At 38.2% G+C, this 22,139-nt stretch overlaps 1 protein-coding gene across 4 annotated transcripts in view; it reads left to right on the top strand.

Moving 5' to 3' along the window:
• WSCD2 (WSC domain containing 2) overlaps positions 1-22,139 on the top strand; it is a 326,034-nt gene that overhangs the window by 187,834 nt on the left and 116,061 nt on the right. For all 4 annotated transcript variants that reach the window (XM_063454212.1, XM_063454209.1, XM_063454210.1 and 1 more), the window contains one exon: positions 14,160-14,274. In XM_063454212.1, the coding sequence (XP_063310282.1) occupies positions 14,160-14,274 (115 nt within the window). The remainder of the gene's footprint in view (positions 1-14,159; positions 14,275-22,139) is intronic.

Below are 22,139 nucleotides of genomic sequence, written 5' to 3'. Positions count from 1 at the left end.
AAGACATGCAGTAAGGGGGTGTGGATCATGGAATATTTTAGAAATGTTACTGCGTCACATTATCATGCCATGCAGACTAGTAAATATTCCTATTATAATAAATTATTTGCTTTACCTTGACAGTTATTATTGAGTAGTGGATTTATAGAAGCCTAAAACATTTTTTTTTTCATCCTTTCAACTCACCATCAAGCAAGGTTTTCAATAGTTTTCTAATTGTATTTTAATTAACCTAGCTGAAATTATGATTTTTTTTATATATATATTAAAATAGGACTTGCTGATTGCCCTTGATTGTATGAACTTGAGATACTCTGGTATTACATCTGAAATATATATTAGATAATGGAATGTTTAGTAGAAAAGGGTGTATAATTATAAATCTTAATTTGCCAGATATGAATTATGGTACGGGTAAATTTAAACTCAGAAATTAATCACAAACTGTAATGTTGACTATATTGTTTTAGCTTTACATTCTTTGATAAAATCGGATTATATTTTGCTTTAAATTGTTTTTCAAATGTATTCTGTTTTGCTGAAGGCACATTTGGTCGCACTGCCCAAGTCTCTCCAAATGCCCAATTTTTGTCGAATATCACTGCTCAATTGCAACACTTTTCTTGGTTATCAGAAAAAAAGTTCTGCCACTGTAAATATAAATGCATTAAGTAGGATTTGTTAAAGCATATCAGGCCACAGACAATACGAGGAAAGTGTTGGAAAGAGTTATTCCAAATAATAAAATGTATTTGTTTTTAATTCTCCTCGGTCTGCTAAGATTTTTTTCAAGCAACATACGACTCAAAGTCTTTTAATATCAATAATGGTACGGGACAGAGGTGCCCACGTTTCCCCCTATGATTGGTTTTATCTATACAACAGAGGTGCCCAAAAGGTAGATACTCAGATTTTTTTAAAAGTACAGCTACTATGATGCTTTGTCATTCTAAAGGCTTTCTAAAGACATGTAAGCATCATGGGAGTTGTAGTTCTACAACATCGGGGGAATCTACCTTTTGGACACTCCTGCTTTAGAACATTCGGCACAAATATATGATCCCTATCAACATAACATTAAAACTAAACTTTGCCAGCAACTTGGACATAACAATGATATTGTTAATAAGATCGCGAGTTCACTTTAATTTGGCTTGTCATATTCATGAGGTACATAAAATACATTTTGTGTTTATACTATACTAGGACAGTTACATAGTTACATAGTTACATAGTTAGATAGCTGAAAAGAGACTTGCGTCCATCAAGTTCAGCCTTCCTCACACCTGTTTTTTGCTGTTGATCCAAAAGAAAAAAAAAAAAAAAAAAACCAGTTTGAAGCACAATTTTGCAACAAGCTAGGACAAAAAATTCCTTCTTGACCCCAGAATGGCAGTCAGATTTATCCTTGAATCAAGCAGTTATTACCCTACATTGAAAGATTATATCCTTGAATATTCTGTCTTTGCAAGTATGCATCTAGTAGCTGTTTGAACATCTGTATGGACTCTGATAAAACCACTTCTTCAGGCAGAGAATTCCACATCCTGATTGTTCTTACAGTAAAAAACCCTTTCCTTTGCCTTAGACGAAATCTTCTTTCTTCCAGTCTAAACGCATGGCCTCGTGTCCTATGTAAAGTCCGGTTTGTGAATAGATTTCCACACAATGGTTTGTATTGGCCCCGAATATATTTGTATAATGTTATCATATCCCCTCTCAGGCGACGTTTTTCTAAACTAAATAGGTTTAAATTTGTTAACCTTTCTTCATAGCTGATATGTTCCATTCCTTTTATTAATTTTGTAGCCCGCCTCTGCACTTTTTCTAGTGCCATGATATCCTTCTTTAGAACAGGTGCCCAAAATTGCACAGCATATTCAATATGTGGTCTTACCAGTGATTTATAGAGAGGCAAAATGATATTCTCGTCCCAAGAATGAATGCCCTTTTTCATGCATGACAATACCTTACTGGCCTTGGCCACTGCTGATTGACATTGCACATTGTTGCATAGTTTGTTGTCTATAACAATTCCCAAGTCCTTTTCGTGTGTTGTTATCCCTAATTCGCTTCCATTAAGGGTATACGTTGCTTGTGTATTCTTTACGCCGAAGTGCATAACTTTGCATTTTTCAACATTAAATTTCATCTGCCATTTGAGTGCCCAGTCCTCCAGTCTATCTAAATCCTTCTGCAGCAAAGTAATATCTTGCTCACATTGTATTATTTTACAAAGTTTTGTGTCATCTGCAAACACTGAAACATGACTTTCAATGCTGTCTTCAAGATCATTTATAAAAATGTTAAATAGAAGGGGTCCCAGAACAGACCCCTGAGGGACACCACTTGCCACCTCTGTCCAGCTTGAAAATTTACCATTAACGACAACTCTTTGTATTCTGTTTTTAAGCCAATGTTCTACCCAAGAACAAGCATTTTCATCTAGACCGATTTCCTTGAGTTTGAACACTAATCTTTTGTGTGGAACTGTATCAAATGCCTTGGCAAAATCCAAATAGATCACATCCACTGCAACACCCTGATCTATACTTCTACTTACTTCTTCGTAGAACGCAATCAAGTTAGTTTGACATGACCTGTGCTTCATAAAACCGTGCTGATTTTTGCTGATAACCATATTCTTCTCAAGGAATTCTTGAATATTATCCCTTAATAACCTTTCAAATATTTTACCAGCCACAGAAGTTAAGCTCACAGGTCTATAATTTCCAGGCAAGGATTTTGAACCCTTTTTGAATATAGGAACCACATCTTCCTTCCTCCAATCCTCCGGAACACTTCCTGAAAGAAAAGAATCTTGAAAGATTAAAAGCAGAGGTTCACTTATTTCTACACTTAGTTCCTTAAGTACACGTGGATGGATACCGTCAGGCCCTGGAGCTTTGTTTATATTAACTTTCTTTAGTTGCTGCAGCACATTGTCTTGAGTTAACCAATTACAATTATTCTGCAAGTTTTTAGTAGCAATCATTTGCACATCTATTGCCATGGGTTCTTCTTTAATATATACGGAGGAGAAATAGTTATTTAGAATTCCTGCCTTTTCTTGGTCTTCATTAACTAACACCCCCGTTTCAGTTTTAAGTGTACCTATACTTTCATTTTTGGGTTTTTTGGAATTTATGTACTTAAAAAATGCTTTGGGGTTGGTTTTGCTCTCTTTAGCTATCATTTTTTCATTTTGAAGTTTAGCAAGTTTAATTGCCTTTTTGCACGCATTATTTGCTTTCTTATATCTTTTATAAGATGCATCTGATTTGTCTGATTTAAATGCTTTAAATGCCCTTTTCTTATTTTTAATCTCTTGTTTTACTTCTCTACTAAGCCACATTGGTTTTAATTTGTTTCTTTTATACTTATTTCCCAATGGTACATACTGAGAAATGTACCTTTCTAATATTTGTTGGAAGATGATCCACTTATCCTCAGTGTTCTTTTCACTAAAGAGTTTATGCCAGTCAATATATTGTAAAGCTTCCCTTATCTTATTGAAATTGGCCTTTTTAAAATTATATGTTTTAGTATACCCCATGTGCTTTTGTTTTTTTGAGTTTATTTCAAAGGACACTATATTGTGATCACTATTTCCCAAGTGCTCACCTACTTGAATGTTGGTCAAAAGATCAACGTTGTTTGTTAAAACCAGGTCCAGACAAGCGTCCATTCTAGTTGGTGCTTGTACAAGTTGTGACATGAAGTTGTCATTTAACAAGTTTAAAAACCTAATTCCCTTTGCTGAGCTACTAGTCCCTATGTCCCAATTTATGTCTGGGTAATTAAAATCTCCAATAATTAAAGTGTTACCAAGATTTGCAGCTTTCTCAATTTGCTCAAACAGCTGTTGTTCCTCGTCAATATTAACATTAGGTGGTTTATAACATATCCCAACCAATAGTTGGTTTCCCTTCTTTTCCCCCAAGCAGATATTTACCCATAAAGCTTCCACATTTTCCTCATCGCATTCAATTTGCTTAAGATTTGGCTTTAAATCATGGTTGACATACAAACATACCCCACCACCCTTCTTGTTTTTCCTATCCTTCCTAAATAATGTGTACCCATTTAAGTTAACTGCCCAGTCATGTGTCTCATCCCACCATGTTTCAGTTATGCCTATTATATCATATTGTTTAGTGTATGCTAATGCCTCTAGTTCCCCCATTTTGTTATTTAGGCTCCTTGCATTAGTAAGCATACATTTAATATCATGCGTCTCTTGTTTATTTTGTGAATTACCAACATTACATAGCTTCTCTGTTCTGAGCTTGCCCCTCCCCCCGTCTCCACCCTCCTTATACTGTTCTAAAGCCCATCTCCTTTCTGTCCTATCTCCATTTTGTAGATCGCTATGACCCTCCCCCCCTACTACTAGTTTAAAATCTCCTCCAACCTTCTAGCCATCCTATCCCCCAGCACTGCAGACCCCCTTCCGTTTAGGTGCAATCCATCACTACTATATAGGTTGTACCCAATCGCAAAGTCGGCCCAGTGCTCTAAAAACCCAAAACCCTCCTTCCTGCACCAAGACTTCAGCCACGCATTAACCTCTCTAATCTCCCGCTGCCTTTCCACTGTAGCACGTGGCACAGGTAATATCTCAGAGAATACCACCTTGGAGGTCCTTTTCTTGAGTTTGCTACCTAATTCCCTGAAATCATTCTTTAGGACCTTCCATCTTCCTCTTACTTTGTCATTGGTACCAATATGGACCATGACCGCTGGGTCATCCCCAGCCCCTCCCAATAATCCATCCACTCTGTCAGCAACATGCCGGACCCGAGCACCCGGGAGACAGCAAACTGTCCGGTTGAGCCGATCAGAGTGGCAGATTGCCCTATCTGCTCTCCTAATGATAGAGTCCCCTACCACCACAACCTGTCTTGCCTTCCTTACATTTTGATCCCCACCCGTACTAGAGGGGCTGTCACCTCGGCTGTTAGAAGTAACAGCTTCCTCTAATACAGCTACTCCTGAGCTGATGCTCCCAACATCTTCCCTCAAACGGGCAAATCTGCTAGGTTGCACCAAATCAGGACTAGCTAGCCTTTTCCTCTTCCCTCCCCCCCTGCTTCCTCGCCCCACTGTCACCCAGCTACATGCCTGTTCCCCATCTGTCATATCTCCTCCCTCTCCACTACCTGTCCCCACTAAACTCTGCTCAGTCAGCAGCAGACTCCTCTCAAGATTGTCGATCTCCCTCAAAGTTGCGATTTGCTTCTCAAGATCTCCAATCTGAGCTTCCAGAGAAGCCACTCGCACACAACCATCACAGAGGTATGGACCATGGACGGGTACATCCAGGCATCCATACATGCAACAAGATGTGCATTGAGTTAAACTAACAATCTTGCTAACACTCATTTCCCCAGATACAGATAAAAAAAAAAAAAGTAAAAAAAAAAAAATCTATATATATATATATATATATAAATAAAAAAAAATTAGTTTAAACCCCTAGTTAGTTCCAACTCCTGGTTTTTTAACTCCTACTTGAAAGAGTCTACTTAATAGAGTCTGCTTCCAAATAATGTGAGCAAGCTCAGTGAGTTAGGGGTGTGTTCTTCTTCTTATTATTGTTATTACTATTATTATTATTTTTGTAATAATTTACATAGTGACAACATACTCAGCAGTGCTTTGCTATTGTAGAATTGGGATGATTGACAACAAGTAATTAACATACACAATATTAACAAGAGACAAGAGGCGAAGAAGGCCCTTCTCACACACACAAGCTTACAAATTATGTTGGTTTTAACTTTGCTTAGTTCATATAACTTAAAATACAACTAGAATATCATTTGCCATTTTTAGGATTTTTGCAGAGTTCTACTTCTGCTTTTGCATTTTGATGTTGTGATTTAGACATGGAATGGAATGCCAAAGTACCCTTCGTGTGATTGTATGATAGAAAAATGACTTTCAAGAGACTAGAGTCAAGAAAGATAAATAACTCCACCAATGTTACTGCTATTGACTTTCAAGTCTACAGTGAAATTATTAAGTATACATGCAGCTGACAGTTTTGAGAAAGAGGAATGATTTAATATTATATTTAGGGAGGAATTAAGATGTGATTAGAACATAGAAGTAAAAAATAAGTTAAATAAGGAGTTAAAAAGAAAAGGTCAAAGCTCAATGGCAATTAATTATTTATGTAGAAAATATCCATGCAAACTACAGTATAACATAAAGTCAGCATAGCTAGAGAATTTAATATAAAACATACATCTGAAGTGTCAAGACAAATGGAGATCTAAATATCAGGGTTATTCAGGGCTATTAAAATTAGAATTTGTGATTTTAAATTTAAGACACAAATAGCCAATTTGCCAAATATGTACCCACATGTCAAGATGCATTCTAATGACATGTTTATTATTATGAAACCAATATATAAAGTAGCATGTACATGCATATGCTTTCCCATACTCATATGCATGTAGGTGTATGTATGTGGTTGTGCATTTCTACTTGTATGTGTATATGTATGTATTTTTGTGTGTATATGTGTAAATGTATATGTAAGTGTTTGTGTGTGTATATGTGTAAATGTATATGTATGTGTTTATGTATATATATATATATATATATATATATATATATATATATATATATATATATATATATACAGTATTTCACAAAAGTGAGTACACCCCTCATATTTTTGTAAATATTTTATTATATCTTTTCATGTGACAACACTGAAGAAATAACACTCTGCTACAATGTAAAGTAGTAAGTGTACAGCCTGTATAACAGTGTATATTTGCTGTACCCTCAAAATAACTCAACACACAGCCATTAATGTCTAAACCGTTGGCAACAAAAGTGAGTACACCCCTAAGTAAAATGTCCAAATGGTGTGCAAATCTTTGTATAACATTGTATTGTTTATCCACTGACTTCAGGTGAAAGGGGTTTTCAATCACACATTTTCCCCACCATAACTCTCTTTTTGATTTGGTTTTTGATTCATATGTATATTGTCTGTATATATGTATATGTATGTGTAGGTTGTATATAGGCCTTCATGAATACTCTGGATTATTGGGTGTAAATTCATACATTCTTAATCAGTGTTATAATTTTTTTTTAAACTCTCCCCCTTCTAGTACCATGTTCTGCACTGTTCATTTGCTTTTTCTGTCTCATCCCCCTCACTTTGTGATCCTTACACAAGATATTTACGACCCTCTGTAAGAATGGTGTCATTTTTAATCAGTCCTGTGTCTTATATCCACTCATGTTGCTTTAACTCAAATATCACAACCCAACTTTTAATTCTATGTGTCGTTTAAGCTCACAAATGCTTTAGACTTGAGAAAGAAAGTTTCTCCCGAAAGCTTGTCATTCCAAAATTCTGTTAGTCCAACAAAAAAGGTATTACAAGATATTCATTTGTTATTTTGCATTTGCATTGCTTGATTAATATGTATCCAATCTCTACTCTAACACTGTATTAAATAACTAAATAGAACCTTAATAACAATTTTACTATTTATACCTGTAACCTTCTTGAGATATTCTCGGAAGTATTCTGAAATCCACTGGGGCACCTAGTGTCCATTCCCCTTCTGAATTCCGAATGAATCCAGAATGGTTTTCCTTATTAAACCAGAAACCTACTAAAATGGGTGTTAAATCTTTTTAATCTCCTAGCTACACTCCTGTTTTAGGAAGGTGCATACTATGGTATGATTTAAAGATTTTTGTTTTTCTTAGGTTCTCCTGATGGCTGTCCATATGCACAACCAGAGAGTAGGCCTCTAGTTGATAAAAAGTAGCTATATTATCCTGAATCCATTTGGGCACAGATACGTAGGATCTCCAGAGAAGGGAGTGTGAGCAGACTCTTGTAGGCCTTTAGTTGCATATCCAATGAACTACAAATCGGTGTGCATGTCTTCTAAAACTGTTGATTTAGGAATCAACACAAACTAACAATATGTTTTCTAATCAGATTGTTGACAGTTAAGTGAGTAGTGCTTTTCTTAAAAATTAATCTTTTTATAATTTGAAGGAAAGTCTGTTGTGAGAACTAATGTAACCCTTAAAAATGTAAGACCTCCATATCCCAAAGCATATCTAGGCATGACGGATTTTTTTTTTTTTTAACATTTTTCAAAATCCATAAATAATGAGAAAAATTTGTTACAAATCTACCTTACGTCAGCGTAGTCAAACTATTTCAGTGATTTTTTATCTAGCTCTGTCTGCATTATTACAAAACTCATGGACAACTCTAAACCATATAATTCTGCACTTGGGGTAACTTTGTAAGGTATGTTGTACTTGGTGAAATGGGATCCAACTGAGCGCACACTCTTTTCTTCTTAAATATTTTTATTTTCTTAAACTGTGTTTACTTATTTATGAGTCAGTTACTCGTGTTGGGACATCTACAGCACCTAGCTTGCTTTTTGTTTAGCAGTGTAAGTTGGTGCAAATTGTTGTCTGCACTTGACCTGTCTTTAGTGAATTTAATTTGAATTTTTGCAAGTCTGTTGCACACAACATTACAACGTTACCTTTTATGGTAAGCAGATTTTCACGCTTTTCTAAATTTTACTTAATGTATGATACTCGAATTACAAGTACTAGCGAACCGAAAGATCACTTTGTATATTTTAGTTATTTAAGATCCAATCTAACATTTTGAAAACATTTACAAGAGATCAGACCAGATGTGCACTCAATGAAGACAAAGGTTTAGTCTTTTTCATTAAAGAGAAATTTAAAGCCAAGACGTGTGGTTTGACGCAGAGCATATTTTTCCATTTCTATATATGGCACATTTCAAAACAGTTTTGTCCTGACCTCTTGACACAGTTGTTCAATGATAGTCTTCTTAGAAAAGAAATCACAGCATTGACAGATGAGCTGATACATAGAAGCAAAAGTAATAGGAATTTTTCCAGTCTTCCAAACCATTACCATTTTTCAATAGAATAGATTTTTACAATGATTCTTTGACAACCGCTCTTTTTAAGAGTTCTTTTTAGCTACTTGCTCATAAATTGCAGACTTTCTCTCAATTCTTCCTTGCTCTTTCGCTCTGTGTATCGATATTAACACCTCCTTTTCCCATAACCTACTACTGTATGTAATCTCCTGTTTTTCATATACGACATATAAAACAATGGCAGTATGACATGGGTTGTTATATCACCATTGTTATCTAAGAGACATGTACATTTATCAGTATTGTATTAACATAAACCACTACACTTGGATTAAACTTGTTCTTTGCATTGACACATGCCAGAGAGTAATAATCTGATTAGTTTGACCATTTCTATCTCTGTTACTCTAAACAGCTTATTTTATAAGTCAGACATTCGGGTTCAATGAGTTGACAAAAAAGGAGCGAAATTTGGCCAATCGGTGTGCTGCAAAATATGAATATTATTTTCTCACCATTTAGTTTACAGATCAAGTGCGAAGAAGTAACCAATCGATGGAAAAAATGAGGAGCAGTGAAACAAATACTGCCATATGATAAATATATAACATATAAATAAAGATTTTATTTATCTGCTCCTCCTTTTTTTTCTCTCTTGATTACTTGTCACTTGATCTGTGAATAACACACTGAAACAATGTTACCTGTAGTTTTCCTTTGTTATTTTCAGTGAATGTCTCCCGCCTATATTTCATGTACATATAGTTATTACTATTATGGCTGATATACTCTAGCAAACCTTTCAATTGTATACAACAAATGTTTGTTCTATACACCCCCTCTCAACCTATCGTTTGCCCCTCCTAGCTGTAGACACCTTCATACCACTATGTCTTATCTCCATCCCTGTTCTTAAGGCCTTAATTCTCAAAACCGCAATACTCAGAATCCTCATTTGATCTATGCACTAATCTAATAAACTTTTTTTGGTAACACAGATGAAACTCTGAATCATGAAACAAATTAAAATGTTAGTCCATTGTACATTTCATTTGTTTTATGAGTTGTAATTTGTTTGAAACATTTGCAATTCGTTCAAAGGAACAAGACTAGTAAGTGGCCGTTCTGTCAGCAAAAAAACTCATTATTAAGAAAGGTAAGAGTAGCCGAAATGATAAAGCATTACAACTGATATATGGATAAGAGCATCTCTAATTTGGTATAGTAGCCTAAGACTACACCTGGTTCCACTCTTGTGAGCTAAGAGCAGGAAATTGAGAATTTGCCTGTTTGCACAAATCTATTATTCTGCTACAGCAGATGGATGGTAGGACCAGAATTTGCTGTAAACAATATGACTGAATAGATCCGTCTATCCTTGCATCAATGGCTGAGGCTGGTGGAACTTTAATGACGTGGTGAGTATATTCTTGCCACGTGCAGTCCTATTAAAATAACTAAATATTGTTTAAATGTTCTTAATAGCAACCACTTACATATTATGATCAGACTATCTGAGCAACAAAGTGTTCTTTATTCCAAGGCTGCTCTTTACTATGAATTTGATTAAATTTTTTTTAAACCATTAAGGTTTGTTCAAATGTCTAAAGTAACATTGTTGTTGCTGTATTAGCTTATTTATTACAGAAACACTATTTTGCTATAAACAAAATTTGTATTGATCTTTAAATTAAACTTGAAGTTGCTTTGAATCTTAAAATAATTTAGTTGATGTGAACATGTCCTCTGAACAAACATTAATGTAAGAATTTAAGCTTTTTGTACCATTACCGATAAACAGTGATTAAATCAAGAATGTTCTTTTGTTCTCATTTGTAATAATTAATTTTAGTCTTTTGGCGTTCTTCCAGTATTTTGGGCCAACTGAAAAGATATACATTGCTAAAGGGAGAATTCTGTAACCTGCTCCTATTACACAGAATAACTGACATTCAATCCACAGCAATGCTTGGGCACTATCAAAATCTTCTCGTGAAAGCTGTCTACATGTCAGCATCTGTCAATGTTCTCCTTTGTCTACGGTTCCCAAACCCTTTATTTCTGATACATATCAGAGATTTCTGCCCGTGATGTCACCTTGTCCTTTGCTGTGTTTAATTATCTGGAAATTATAGAACGGCTGTTCTGTCTTTTTCCACATGAACTACAAAGTATGGAACCAAGATCTGTGATGCAGAAATTCAACAGGCCGATGCCCTTGATATAGTGAGACATTCTGTTTGTCCCATTTATTTTTTTCTATTTGTCCAAGTGGCAATGAATGAGGAGTGTTTCAGTATTACTCTAAATATGCCGTTTATTTTTTTATTTTTTTTCAAGGCACTTGGTGATGTGTATACTTTATACTGTATATAGACATGATTCACTAACCACTATTTTATCTTTATTTTATTCTTATACATCTACTGTTTCCTATTTACTTAGGACTGTCTCTCATATAGATTGTTTGATTATTACTTTTTCAGCCACGTGATACTATCTGACACAAGTATCTAGTGTGTTTTGTTACATATTATTTAATTACCTAGATGGTAAACCTTTCCCTATGGATTTATACTTCATTTTTATTTTCACAGGGTTAGCATCCATTTAGCTTGTGGTATAATGCTATAATAGGCTAGCACAATAAAGGCCAGATACTGCTTTATTTTAGCATTGCTATTGGATGACCCCAGAACAGTTATCTTTAGAGGTAGAGTAGCCGTACACGCCTAGTTATTTCATTCTATACACTTTTGGGGATTTTGACATGCGATCTCCCCCTTTTTTTAGTACTGTATATACTTTAGTTACTCTGTACTTGTTAGCACTTTTCAAGGTCACACTTACCGACATCTTGGGCTAAGTGGGTATTGTGCGCATATTTAGAGTTTAATCTAGGGTTAAGCCTTCAGGACATCCCTGGAGTGTCCAACTGGTGTACAGGTCTCAGGGACTTTTTCCCTAATACCTGATTTATTATTTTCTTGTGGTGTTTCAGTATTAAGAAGCATGTTTACATCTTAGAATTCAGTCGGTTAGTTTTTATTTTTACCTTGTAAACACAGTGAAGAACTTGGAAACACACACAATAGTGATGAACAAGCAATCATAATTAACATGTAAATACATGTGCCATTTTCTAACGCATCCAACATATAATACAAGCAGCACTTTCTAAAGAAAAAGCAATCTAAGTACATGAGTAAATCGGTATTCCTAACACTATATAACGACCCCCCCTCCCGGCGTAAAAAAGGCACCCTGCCTCTTCTGATGTTATCGAACATGTGGGAGGGGCTAAAGTGCATGGTACGCACACATTAGGTTCTCCCTATAGGAAAGCATTGCTGGATGTCCTCATGCAGAGCGTGAGGACGTCCTGTGTCACTTTAGGCTACCAAAAGTTTGTTAGCCACCAGGAAGTGCCTCTGGCAGCTTTCTGATTCACAGCCACTAGAGGCATGCAACGTAATTATTGCAGTTTCTTAAAAACTGCAATGTTTCATATTGCAGGACATAAGATAGAAACATAGAAACATAGAATGTGACGACAGATAAGAACCATTCGGCCCATCTAGTCTGCCCAATATTTCAAAATACTTTCATTAGTCCCTGGCCTTAACTTACAGTTAGGATAGCCTTATGCCTATCCCACGCACCATTATTTATTTATAAAATATTTTACCAGGATACATTAAGATTTCTCTCATTTTCAAGTATGTCCGCGGTCCACAAAACATTGCATTGATACAATAGGGTACAATAAAATACAAAAAACAGTATTAATACACAATATATACAAAATTTAACATAGAACAGGTGAGACATCTATAATCAGCCATGACAGGTTCATTCTGTTTTGAGATATGTAGAGAGGTAGCTCTTAAAGGATTTTAGGCCTGGGGAAGATTTGAAAGTGTGCGGGAGGTCGTTTCACAATTGCGGTGCTCTGTAAGAAAAGGAGGATTGGTCTGCTTTCTTTTGTATTGAGGTAGACTAAATAAAGTGCTGGTACTGGATACGAGGTCATAGGAGGTGGGAAATCATATATCAAAAATATCATATACAGAATGGTGCAAAACAGCAAGAGATCTTAACATGTTATATAACATTTGGTTTGGACACAATTAAATTAATTTAATGTACATATCTCTTATGTATATATCTGTTATAATGACAATAACAATGTATGAATCTCGTGGATCCACCACTTCATAATGTGTTATTTGATAGCAAAATTCCACTTTATTTATGGAATTGATAAATACCTGGCAGTCTGATCATACCAAAAATATATATACAAGACAGCAAAAAAATGAAACAAAAAAATGTTGATGAATAAAATTATTGATGAAAAAATTATTATAAAAATTGTATAACAAAATAATGTGAATGTACAAAAATTGGTTAGATCTCACAAAAAAATGTTCAAATTGTTGGATGTGCAATATATTAACAAGTCCAATATGTCACTGCAGTGAAGAACGTAGTAGCTATCTCTTTCCTCTGTGGCTGGTAACAGACAGTATATCTAAAGATGGTGTCAGTCTCACAGTCTCTGTCCGGTCTTATTAAATCTGGGCTGGATGGTCGTGACTCTCTCAGGACTAACGTTTCGACCTGTACTCGGGTCTTTATCAAGCGTGATAAAGACCTGGGTACAGGTCAAAATGTTCCGGTGTCCAATAAATCTGCTTGATTCATCACAGTGAGTGCCTGAGATTTTTACTTTTAAACTAGTTGTTATTGGATATGCTGACCCATGCTCAGTTAGCACCCTGTGTTTTTTTTTTATTATTATTGAGTGCAGTCCCTACTTTTTCTTTTGAAACTCCATTCAATAAATGGACCCCATTGTAGGAAGGTAACATTGCTTTAAAATGTAAGTATGGTCTTTTTGTAAATATTAACATTCTACTTAGGTAATAGAAAAAAAAAATATATATATATATACTTTAGTATATACACACCAGGCTTATATATATATATATATAATTATGTACATAAGCCTGGTGTGTATATACTAAAGTAGAAGGTGCAAATGTACACTTATTGAACCCAATAGAAAATGACAACCCATTTAGTCTATTTCTAAGGCAATGCTTGAATCAAATGCTTAGATAAAAATTCCTTAAATCAGCCATCAGAAGTAGATTTTTTGTGAAATAATGCACAGCCTCCTTGAATGGATTGTCTCTAACATGTTACATTTCTTATTGTTTTGCAGCAAAGTATATTGGCTGTTACATGGATGACACAAGGCAGAGAGCCCTCCGTGGAGTGTCCTTTTTCGACTACAAAAAGATGACAGTGTTCCGTTGCCAAGACAACTGTGCTGAACGGTAGGATGGTGATTGTTGAATGAAAAGAAGCTTTATTAGTTTGTGCACATCAACAAATTCTTTTTCGCCTGCCAAATCCAGATCTTCATTACAGTTTCTTCTTTCTGTCTTGACTTATGAGCAGTAAAGTCAGCGTCTTCTAAACAGCATTCGCCATAAGGCACCATCAGAAACTTATAAACATCTTCTTACATCTCTACAAAGTTCAATGTGGCAGAAAAACTATTTATAGGAAATGTCTAGCAGCCTTTTTGACAGGTATAAAATTGGTTAAGCGTGCTAAGGTATTATCTATCTCTAGGTTTCTTATTGTACATATGCTGTAAAATCCACTTGTCCCCAAGAGCACACTTGGAATGTACAGGCCTTAATAATAAAGATGCTCTTAATGTCATCTTCATACTATGAACCAAAACAATATTGAAAATTTTGAATCTAAATAGCTTCATTTTTCCCCTTTATTTTTAATATTTGTAAGACAAAATATGTGTTAAATATTCACATATTAAACTAGGGTTCATTTAGAACTAAACCTTTGATAAAGTTCTAAAATATACCAGATTTAAGTACGAAAGTAAAACTTTAATATGCTGCAAATTATATCACTCATAATTATTAACCATTTTAAAAAAAAAATGGGGATTTAAGTGTCATGGAAATAAATGTCATCCTTTGTTCAGTAATTATTTACACACATAAAGATAATTTGGAAAAGCATGAAAAAAGCAGTGAGCAGTGCACAATGTGGAAAGGTGCATAGTTTAATATAGTGTGTATTCATTAAATAACATTTGTAAGGATTCTGTGACAGAAAAAATAAAAATATACAGTATAAAAAGGTACTTTGTAACACGTTTTTATAAATATTTCTATGCACATTTTGACATTTTAGGTAGATAAAGATGATTGTATCTGATGGCTGTTTGGAATTATAACCCAAATTAAATTACGTATACGCAATGTGAATATCTAATGGCAGCCTTAAAATGAAATAACATACACTGACAATTAGGGATTATTCTAGCCTCAGTGAGGGAATAATCTAAATTTTATTAAAGACAGGAGGCGAATATTTGCTTTACCTTCTTTACTGAAACCTCCAGCAGCAAAGAAACAGTTAACAGAACTTTTCAAAACAACCAATCAGAACAAAGCAACAGTAGTATAAAACCCCTAAGCAGGCTCTTCCACTTCCTCTTTCTTTGATGAGGTCGAGCAGGAGAGCAAGGAAAGCAACAAATCCACCTTGTAGCAGACACATCCAGAGAAACAATCGTCAAGCCCAGAGAGAAAACAGATTACACTGCAAGAAAAAGGAAAACATTGTGAAAGTAAACTGTCAAGGCAAGATGTCATATCCATACAATATCACTTGCACATCATAATACCTGATGAATAAACAAAGTCTACAGATCTTATGAAGACCTAACATCTAGTATGTAGCTAAACTAAAAGGCATTGACGAAACATAAATACAACACAAAACATGATGAATAAAACACTCACGGACAATCATCACTAAATAATAAAAATAACCTTTATTATGTAAAACCATGCATTCACAAAACATAACAATAATCCCAATTAATTATAATAGAATAAGTCCCAAATCCAGGGAGGGAACGTAAAAAAGGGGGGGAAATATTCGCCTCCTGTCTTTAATAAAATTTAGATTATTCCCTCACCAAATAGTAAAACCAGAAGCAATATGAGATAGAGGACTGAAATAAAAAGAGAATGGAAAAAACGATTCCCTAAACCAAGCAGCAGTGTAGAGAAAATGCAGAAGGGACACAACAGCTTCCAAAGTTGTTGAGGTGACAGCACCCCGAACCAAAAGTGTCCCAGAGGATCCACCAAATCCCACGGTCGAGCGAAGATGCAGAAACAGTCCAAAATGGCCGTACGTAGAAATCAACAGCCGCCCATGAGTAGATGGACGAAAGAACCAGATCCTGGATCTACATGGTCGTGTACAACCTGTCAACAGAGCCGTGGCCTATCCGGAGAATAGGGGTACGACACAGAGGAAGAATAGAAATGAAATATGTGTGGAGCAGAAGCCAATGTGCTGAATGGCAAGAAGGAAGTAGACACTACGTCGATACCATGACGTCAGAACGCGATGAAATACAAGATGTACTGGAGAAAACCGTAAGCGGAAAAACTGGTGCAAGGCAAGTCCTTATCATCAGGTCATTCCTCAAGGAAATGCAGAACACACGATACCACTAGAATTGAGGAATAGTGAGAGATAGGGCTCCCGTAAGGTATACTCCTCCTGGTACACTGCAGACCAAGAGATCCTTACCAATGCCAGAATCTTGAGAAAACGCACATGAGTCGCCCACTAGCTGACATAGGACGTGAATGGCCCCATACGATCCTACCCTGAGAGGGCAGCTCAGCCAGACAATGGGGACAGCCATGATAAGGACCACCATAGGGACCCAAACATCTCTCCAGGCACCAGTCATGGCAGGCTACCCCTGTAGATCCCACACGGGACATTAATAGACAGGGAGTCGTAGATTGCCTACCCATGGTAAGGGGAAAGGGGAAAGCACGGAGGACTCCTCCGAAGTGGTGTGGCTAGGCGAAACGACACTCCCAGGAATTCGGTCTGAAGCAAAGCCCGAAGTATCTTGTAGTTAAACAGGATGCGTATGCCTCGAAGGAGACCAAGCTTGTAAAACGTGTCCCTCGCCGAGGGTCCGGCGGCCAGCTGGAGAACCGCTCCGTATGGTGGTTCGCACCGGATGCAATCATGCCAATCATTGGGGTCTCACCATGGTCGGGTGAAGCCGTCCACCACATGAGTGTCTCGTCCCGCAGACATTCTGTCACAAATGACAACTACATGTCCAGACGCTATAGATAGCGATCCTACGTGAGATCCGACTGCAGTCCGTAGTGGGCAACCGGTGATAAGTCCATCCCGGAAGGTAGCAAGCAGTACTACTTTCCCCTGGGGAAGCTGCGAATGGAGAACAAACCTGCAGGTAGTTCCATGCAGTTGGCGTGAAGAGGTCCCTCCTCCGGACTCCAGGCCGAAGTTGGTTGGGGTCCGAAACTCCTAGGTAGGCCAGGTCCCCCTATGTCGGAGTCATCAATTAAGTTTTAGATGAGCTTCATCCGAAGGTCACATGATTCGGTCGTACAAGGCCGAAGACCCGAGAAAGCGTCATGTTGGAGCGGCTGATAGTACCGGATCCTGGAGGTATGGCTTCCATGCCGAATAATAACCGGTCAATCGACCGGGTTGGGCCCCTAAGTGAGACCTGCGGGTTGCGGAGCATATGCCTGGTATTTTCCTTGGTCCTCGGGAGGCGGAGAACCGCCTAGACCGAATATGCCATGAAGGACCAGAAACTGGGTTGACTGGGAGTGAGTCAGATTCAATATGTCCATGTTGATGGCGAAATCCATGCGGGTTTCTCTCATGTCCAGTTGAGGCAGAGAACCAATTGTCCACGCCGAGCAGCTCTCTGAGGGGATGAGTGCCCTCCGTCACGAAGTGTCAACAGGCGACATATGCATTGGGAGCATGTAGCGTGGGGATGGGGCGGGAGTCCACTCCACCGCACCCTTCGCCCATCAGGGCAACTTCGGAATGAGTCGGAATGGACGCCTCTTTTGGCCATGCGTATCACTCATGGAATGGTCCAAGGTTCCGCAACCTTGATCCTGAGTCCGGGCACGGTCTGAGAGACCTCTGTGGCTAGTTAAGGGGAACCCTATGAATAGAGACGTGTCAGCTCAATTTGTACATTGTAATGCGCCGTTCGTCCCGAGGAAACTGTGTCCACGTGTCATCGACATCCAGTAGTTAGTCCCGGGTTGAGTGCAAACCCTGTGTCAGGTGTTTGCGGGGTCCTTTTTGGACTCCGTCATGAAGACTGATCCTCTTGATGAATCCATCCGTTAGCCAACGAGTACCAGGGGTGATTGGTGTAGCGTCTAGGATGGCCGGTGGAGTGTCCCCTGTAGGGTACTGATGATTTCTGGAAGTGAGGTCAGCGGGGCGGCATGATGACAGGCCAAGTGACCTTCTGGGTATGGGAGATTTGTCCTTCAGTCGTGATTGCATAACTGCCATAGGTAACACTGTCGGAGTGATACCTGGTGCGGCCAGCTGGGGGTCACCCAGCGTGCAAGAGGGGGTCACCCAACAAGCACAAGTATACCATGCAGTATAGGCCAGCAGGGGAGGGGGTCACCCTCAGTCTGAACATAATCGGACACTGTAGGTACAGCAGTGCCGTAGTGGTTAGCCGTATAATAAAGTAACCAGACATTGCCGGTTCAGCAGTGCAGACGGCAGGAGGGGGTCACCCTCATATAACCATAACTGGGCATTGCAGATCAAGCAGTGCTGTAGGTAAGAGGGGGTCACCCTCAGTGTGGTATCATAGAGGGCTGTACACCCAGTAGTGCAGTCAGCAAGAGGGGGTCACCCTCATTACGGTTATAATGGGACCCTGTAGATCCAGCAAAGTAGTCCACAGGAGGGGGTCACCCTCAGTATCTGCGTATAGTAGGGCACTGTAAGAACAGTAGCTCAATCAGTGGGAGGGGTACCCTCTTTTATGGGAATACCCAAACACTGCAGGTCCAGCAGTGCAGACTGTAGGAGGGGTTCCCCCTCGGTATGATAATAACAGGACATTGCCAGAGCATTAGTGTAGGAAGCAGGAGGGGGTCACCCTCAGCATTAATCCTACAGGATGCCGTAGAGCCAGCAGGGTACTCATTGGTAGCCATGTTGCCAGAGGGAGGGGGTCACCCAGCCCACAATGGTGTCACACGTCCATTATTATGGACCAATAGCGGGTAGAGCCCCATAAATATGGACGGGGGAGTCACCCCCCATAATAACATGGCTTTATGTGGGGCCAGTTAGCCCCCCTTGAGGGGTAGAAAGGTCCATACAGCTAGAAGCTGACTCACATCTACAGACCACTCAGGTATTATATTAGGATACACTTTTGAAGTGTATGTATAGTGGAAAAAATTAAGCCCCTTGCAGGAAGGGCAGCAAATGCTAGGCAGGGGAGCTAGGTGCTGAAAAACAGGCCATTTTTTTTTTTTTTTATGAGAGAAAGACTTGATTAGTATATATCACATGTGGCATAGTCTTGTTAAACAATGATTTGTATTTGAGCAGTAACATGCCCCTTTAAATCTGAGATTCACATTTAATTAGTAAAAAAGCGTGACAAGTCTACTGCTAAGATAGAGAACATAGTCACATTGCATCAGACATCATAGTAAGCTGCAGTTGTGAACTGTGGGAGTGCCTGGGACAGATCCTGCTATCCAGGATCTGTTACATCTGCAGCATGTGAGACAGGCACAGTAAGTAGGGGGATAGCTGAAAAACTGGGTTATCTCCCCTGCTAAAGGGAGAGGGGAGGCTGGCCACATGGCCAGCAGGCAGCAGGGCAGCTCGGTGGGTGAGACCGGGCTGTTCGCAATGCACGGAGCCCATGCGGCTCCGAAAAAATGGCCGCCATGGCTCCAACAAAAAACAAGCGCGGCCTACCTCGTGGTAATCGCGCGGCACCGCCGTGGTTGAAAAAGCTGCTCAGCAAGCGGCCAGGGGCCGCGGGGAGCAGGTGGGGAATAAGGGAAAAAGGGTATGGGCGACAGAGCCCAGCAGAGGAACCCGGGGAGGGGAAACAGATTACAGGCAGAGCCAAAGCATCAAAGCAGGGACACCCATTCCCCATACAGCAGAGTGAGAAAAACTGCAAAATGTAACCCAGAAGAACAATAAATCAATGAGCAGTATCCAGAATATATCAGATAAATAGCCTAAATACAGCAACATATGTTAACAAGTGATACAGCAGCTACATAGCATTAAGTGGGATAAGAAATAACACAGAATAAACTGCCTAGCTAAACCCAGCAATAGGCTGCCTAGATAAACACAGCAAACAAACTGTTAAAATAAATTCAGCAAGAAACCTGCCTAAATAAATCCAGCAATTAAGCTGCCTAAACAAACCTAGTAAATAGACTGATTAACCCCTTCACGACGGGTGACGGACCTCGTCCGTCACGCGGTAAAATTAACCCCAGATCGCCGCAATCGCGGCGATCGTGGGGTTAATGGTGCTCCGGTCTGCCTCTGCATTAGAGGCAGACCGGGAGCACCGGATCGGGCTGTCAGAGTACATGTGCCCGCTCTGACAGCATGCCAGAGCGGGCACATGTGCTCTCTATACTCACCTCCGCCTCCCTGCACTTCCGGGTTCAGTGTGAAGTGCAGGGAGACGGATCTTTAGTGATCCTGCCCCCTGCTGTTAAAAAAAAAAGTTAAATTAAAATCCCACCCCCCCTTTACCCATATTAATAAAAAATTAACCCCTTCCCTGCCAATTGATCACTGACTACAGTGATCAATTGGCAGGGATTACATTTTAATATGATCTGATTTTTTTTTTAACCCCTGAGGGTTAATTCTTTTTTTTTTTAACCCTCAGGGGTTAAATTTATTTTATTAATTAATTTAAATATTTTAAAATTATAAATTTAGCTAGCTGGGGAGGGTGGAAGTTAGTGGGGAATTGGGGGATTTAGTGTTAGGCTAACTAGGGGTTAACGTTAAAAAAAGTTTTAAAATAAGCTTTAAAAAGTTAAAAAATTAAGTAAAAAAAAAGTTTTAATAACGTTTAAGTAAATAATAAAAAAAAAATAAACCCTTTACCCAGTCCAAATAAAAATTAACCCCTTGCCTGCCAGTCTATCACTGCCTACAGTGATCAAAATACAGATCACAGTATTATACTGTGATCTAATTTTTTTTTAACCCCTGACGATTAACTTTTATTTATTTTTTAACCCTCAGGGGGTAAATTAATTTAATTAACTAATTTAAATATTGTATAATTCAATATTTTGCTAGCTGGGGTGGGTGGGAGTTATGGGAAAATGGGGAATTTACTGTTAGTGCTGCTTACTGCTAGTTAGGGGTTAACGGTAAAAGAAAAAGCTTAGAAAAATGTTAAATCTGTAAAAAAAAGTTTTACGAAAGTTTAGGAAACTTTAAAAAAATGAATAAGCAAAACAAAAGTTTAAAAAATAGTTTTAAAAAGTAAAAAAAGTTTTAAAAAGTAAAAAAATACATTTAATAACGCTCATTACCACTACACCTGGTACAAGCTAGCGGAAAAATGATCCCACGCTAAGGTTCAAAATATGCCTTTTGAAATACCCTGGGATGTCTTCTTTAAGAAATGGTATGGCTTTATGGGGTATTTGGATTATATAGCCTGGTAAAATACTCTAAAATGGGACATGGGCACAGCGCAAAAATTTAAAGTTTGAAAAAAATGGAATGGCTGTGTCCCAAATGTGCCCCTCCGATGTCCACATATACCTGGCAAAGGTACATACGGGGGTATTTTTGTACTCAGCCGACATAGCTGAATAACATATAAAGTATTATAGAGTGGTGGTACACAAAATGTTTGCAAAATATACTGTGCAAACTCACTTTGTGTGTCAAAAAGGCAGAAAAAACGCTTATTACCACTACACCTGGTACAAGCTAGCGGAAAAATTATCCCACACTAATTTTCAAAATATGCCTTTTGAAATACCCTGGGATGTCTTCTTTAAGAAATGGTATGGCTTTATGGAGTATTTGGATTATATAGCCTGGTAAAATACTCTAAAATGGGACATGGGCACAGCGTAAAAATGTAAAGTTTGAAAAAAAATGGAATGGCTGTGTCCCAAATGTGCCCCTCCGATGTCCACATATACCTGGCAAAGGTACATACGAGGGTATTTTTGAACTCAGCCGACATAGCTGAGCAACATATAAAGTATTATAGAGTGGTGGTACACATAAG

Source organism: Pelobates fuscus, chromosome 5 (assembly GCF_036172605.1).
Source record: "Pelobates fuscus isolate aPelFus1 chromosome 5, aPelFus1.pri, whole genome shotgun sequence".
In the NCBI taxonomy this organism is placed as follows: Eukaryota; Metazoa; Chordata; class Amphibia; order Anura; family Pelobatidae; genus Pelobates; species Pelobates fuscus.
This window is presented reverse-complemented; position numbering and strand designations above follow the sequence as displayed.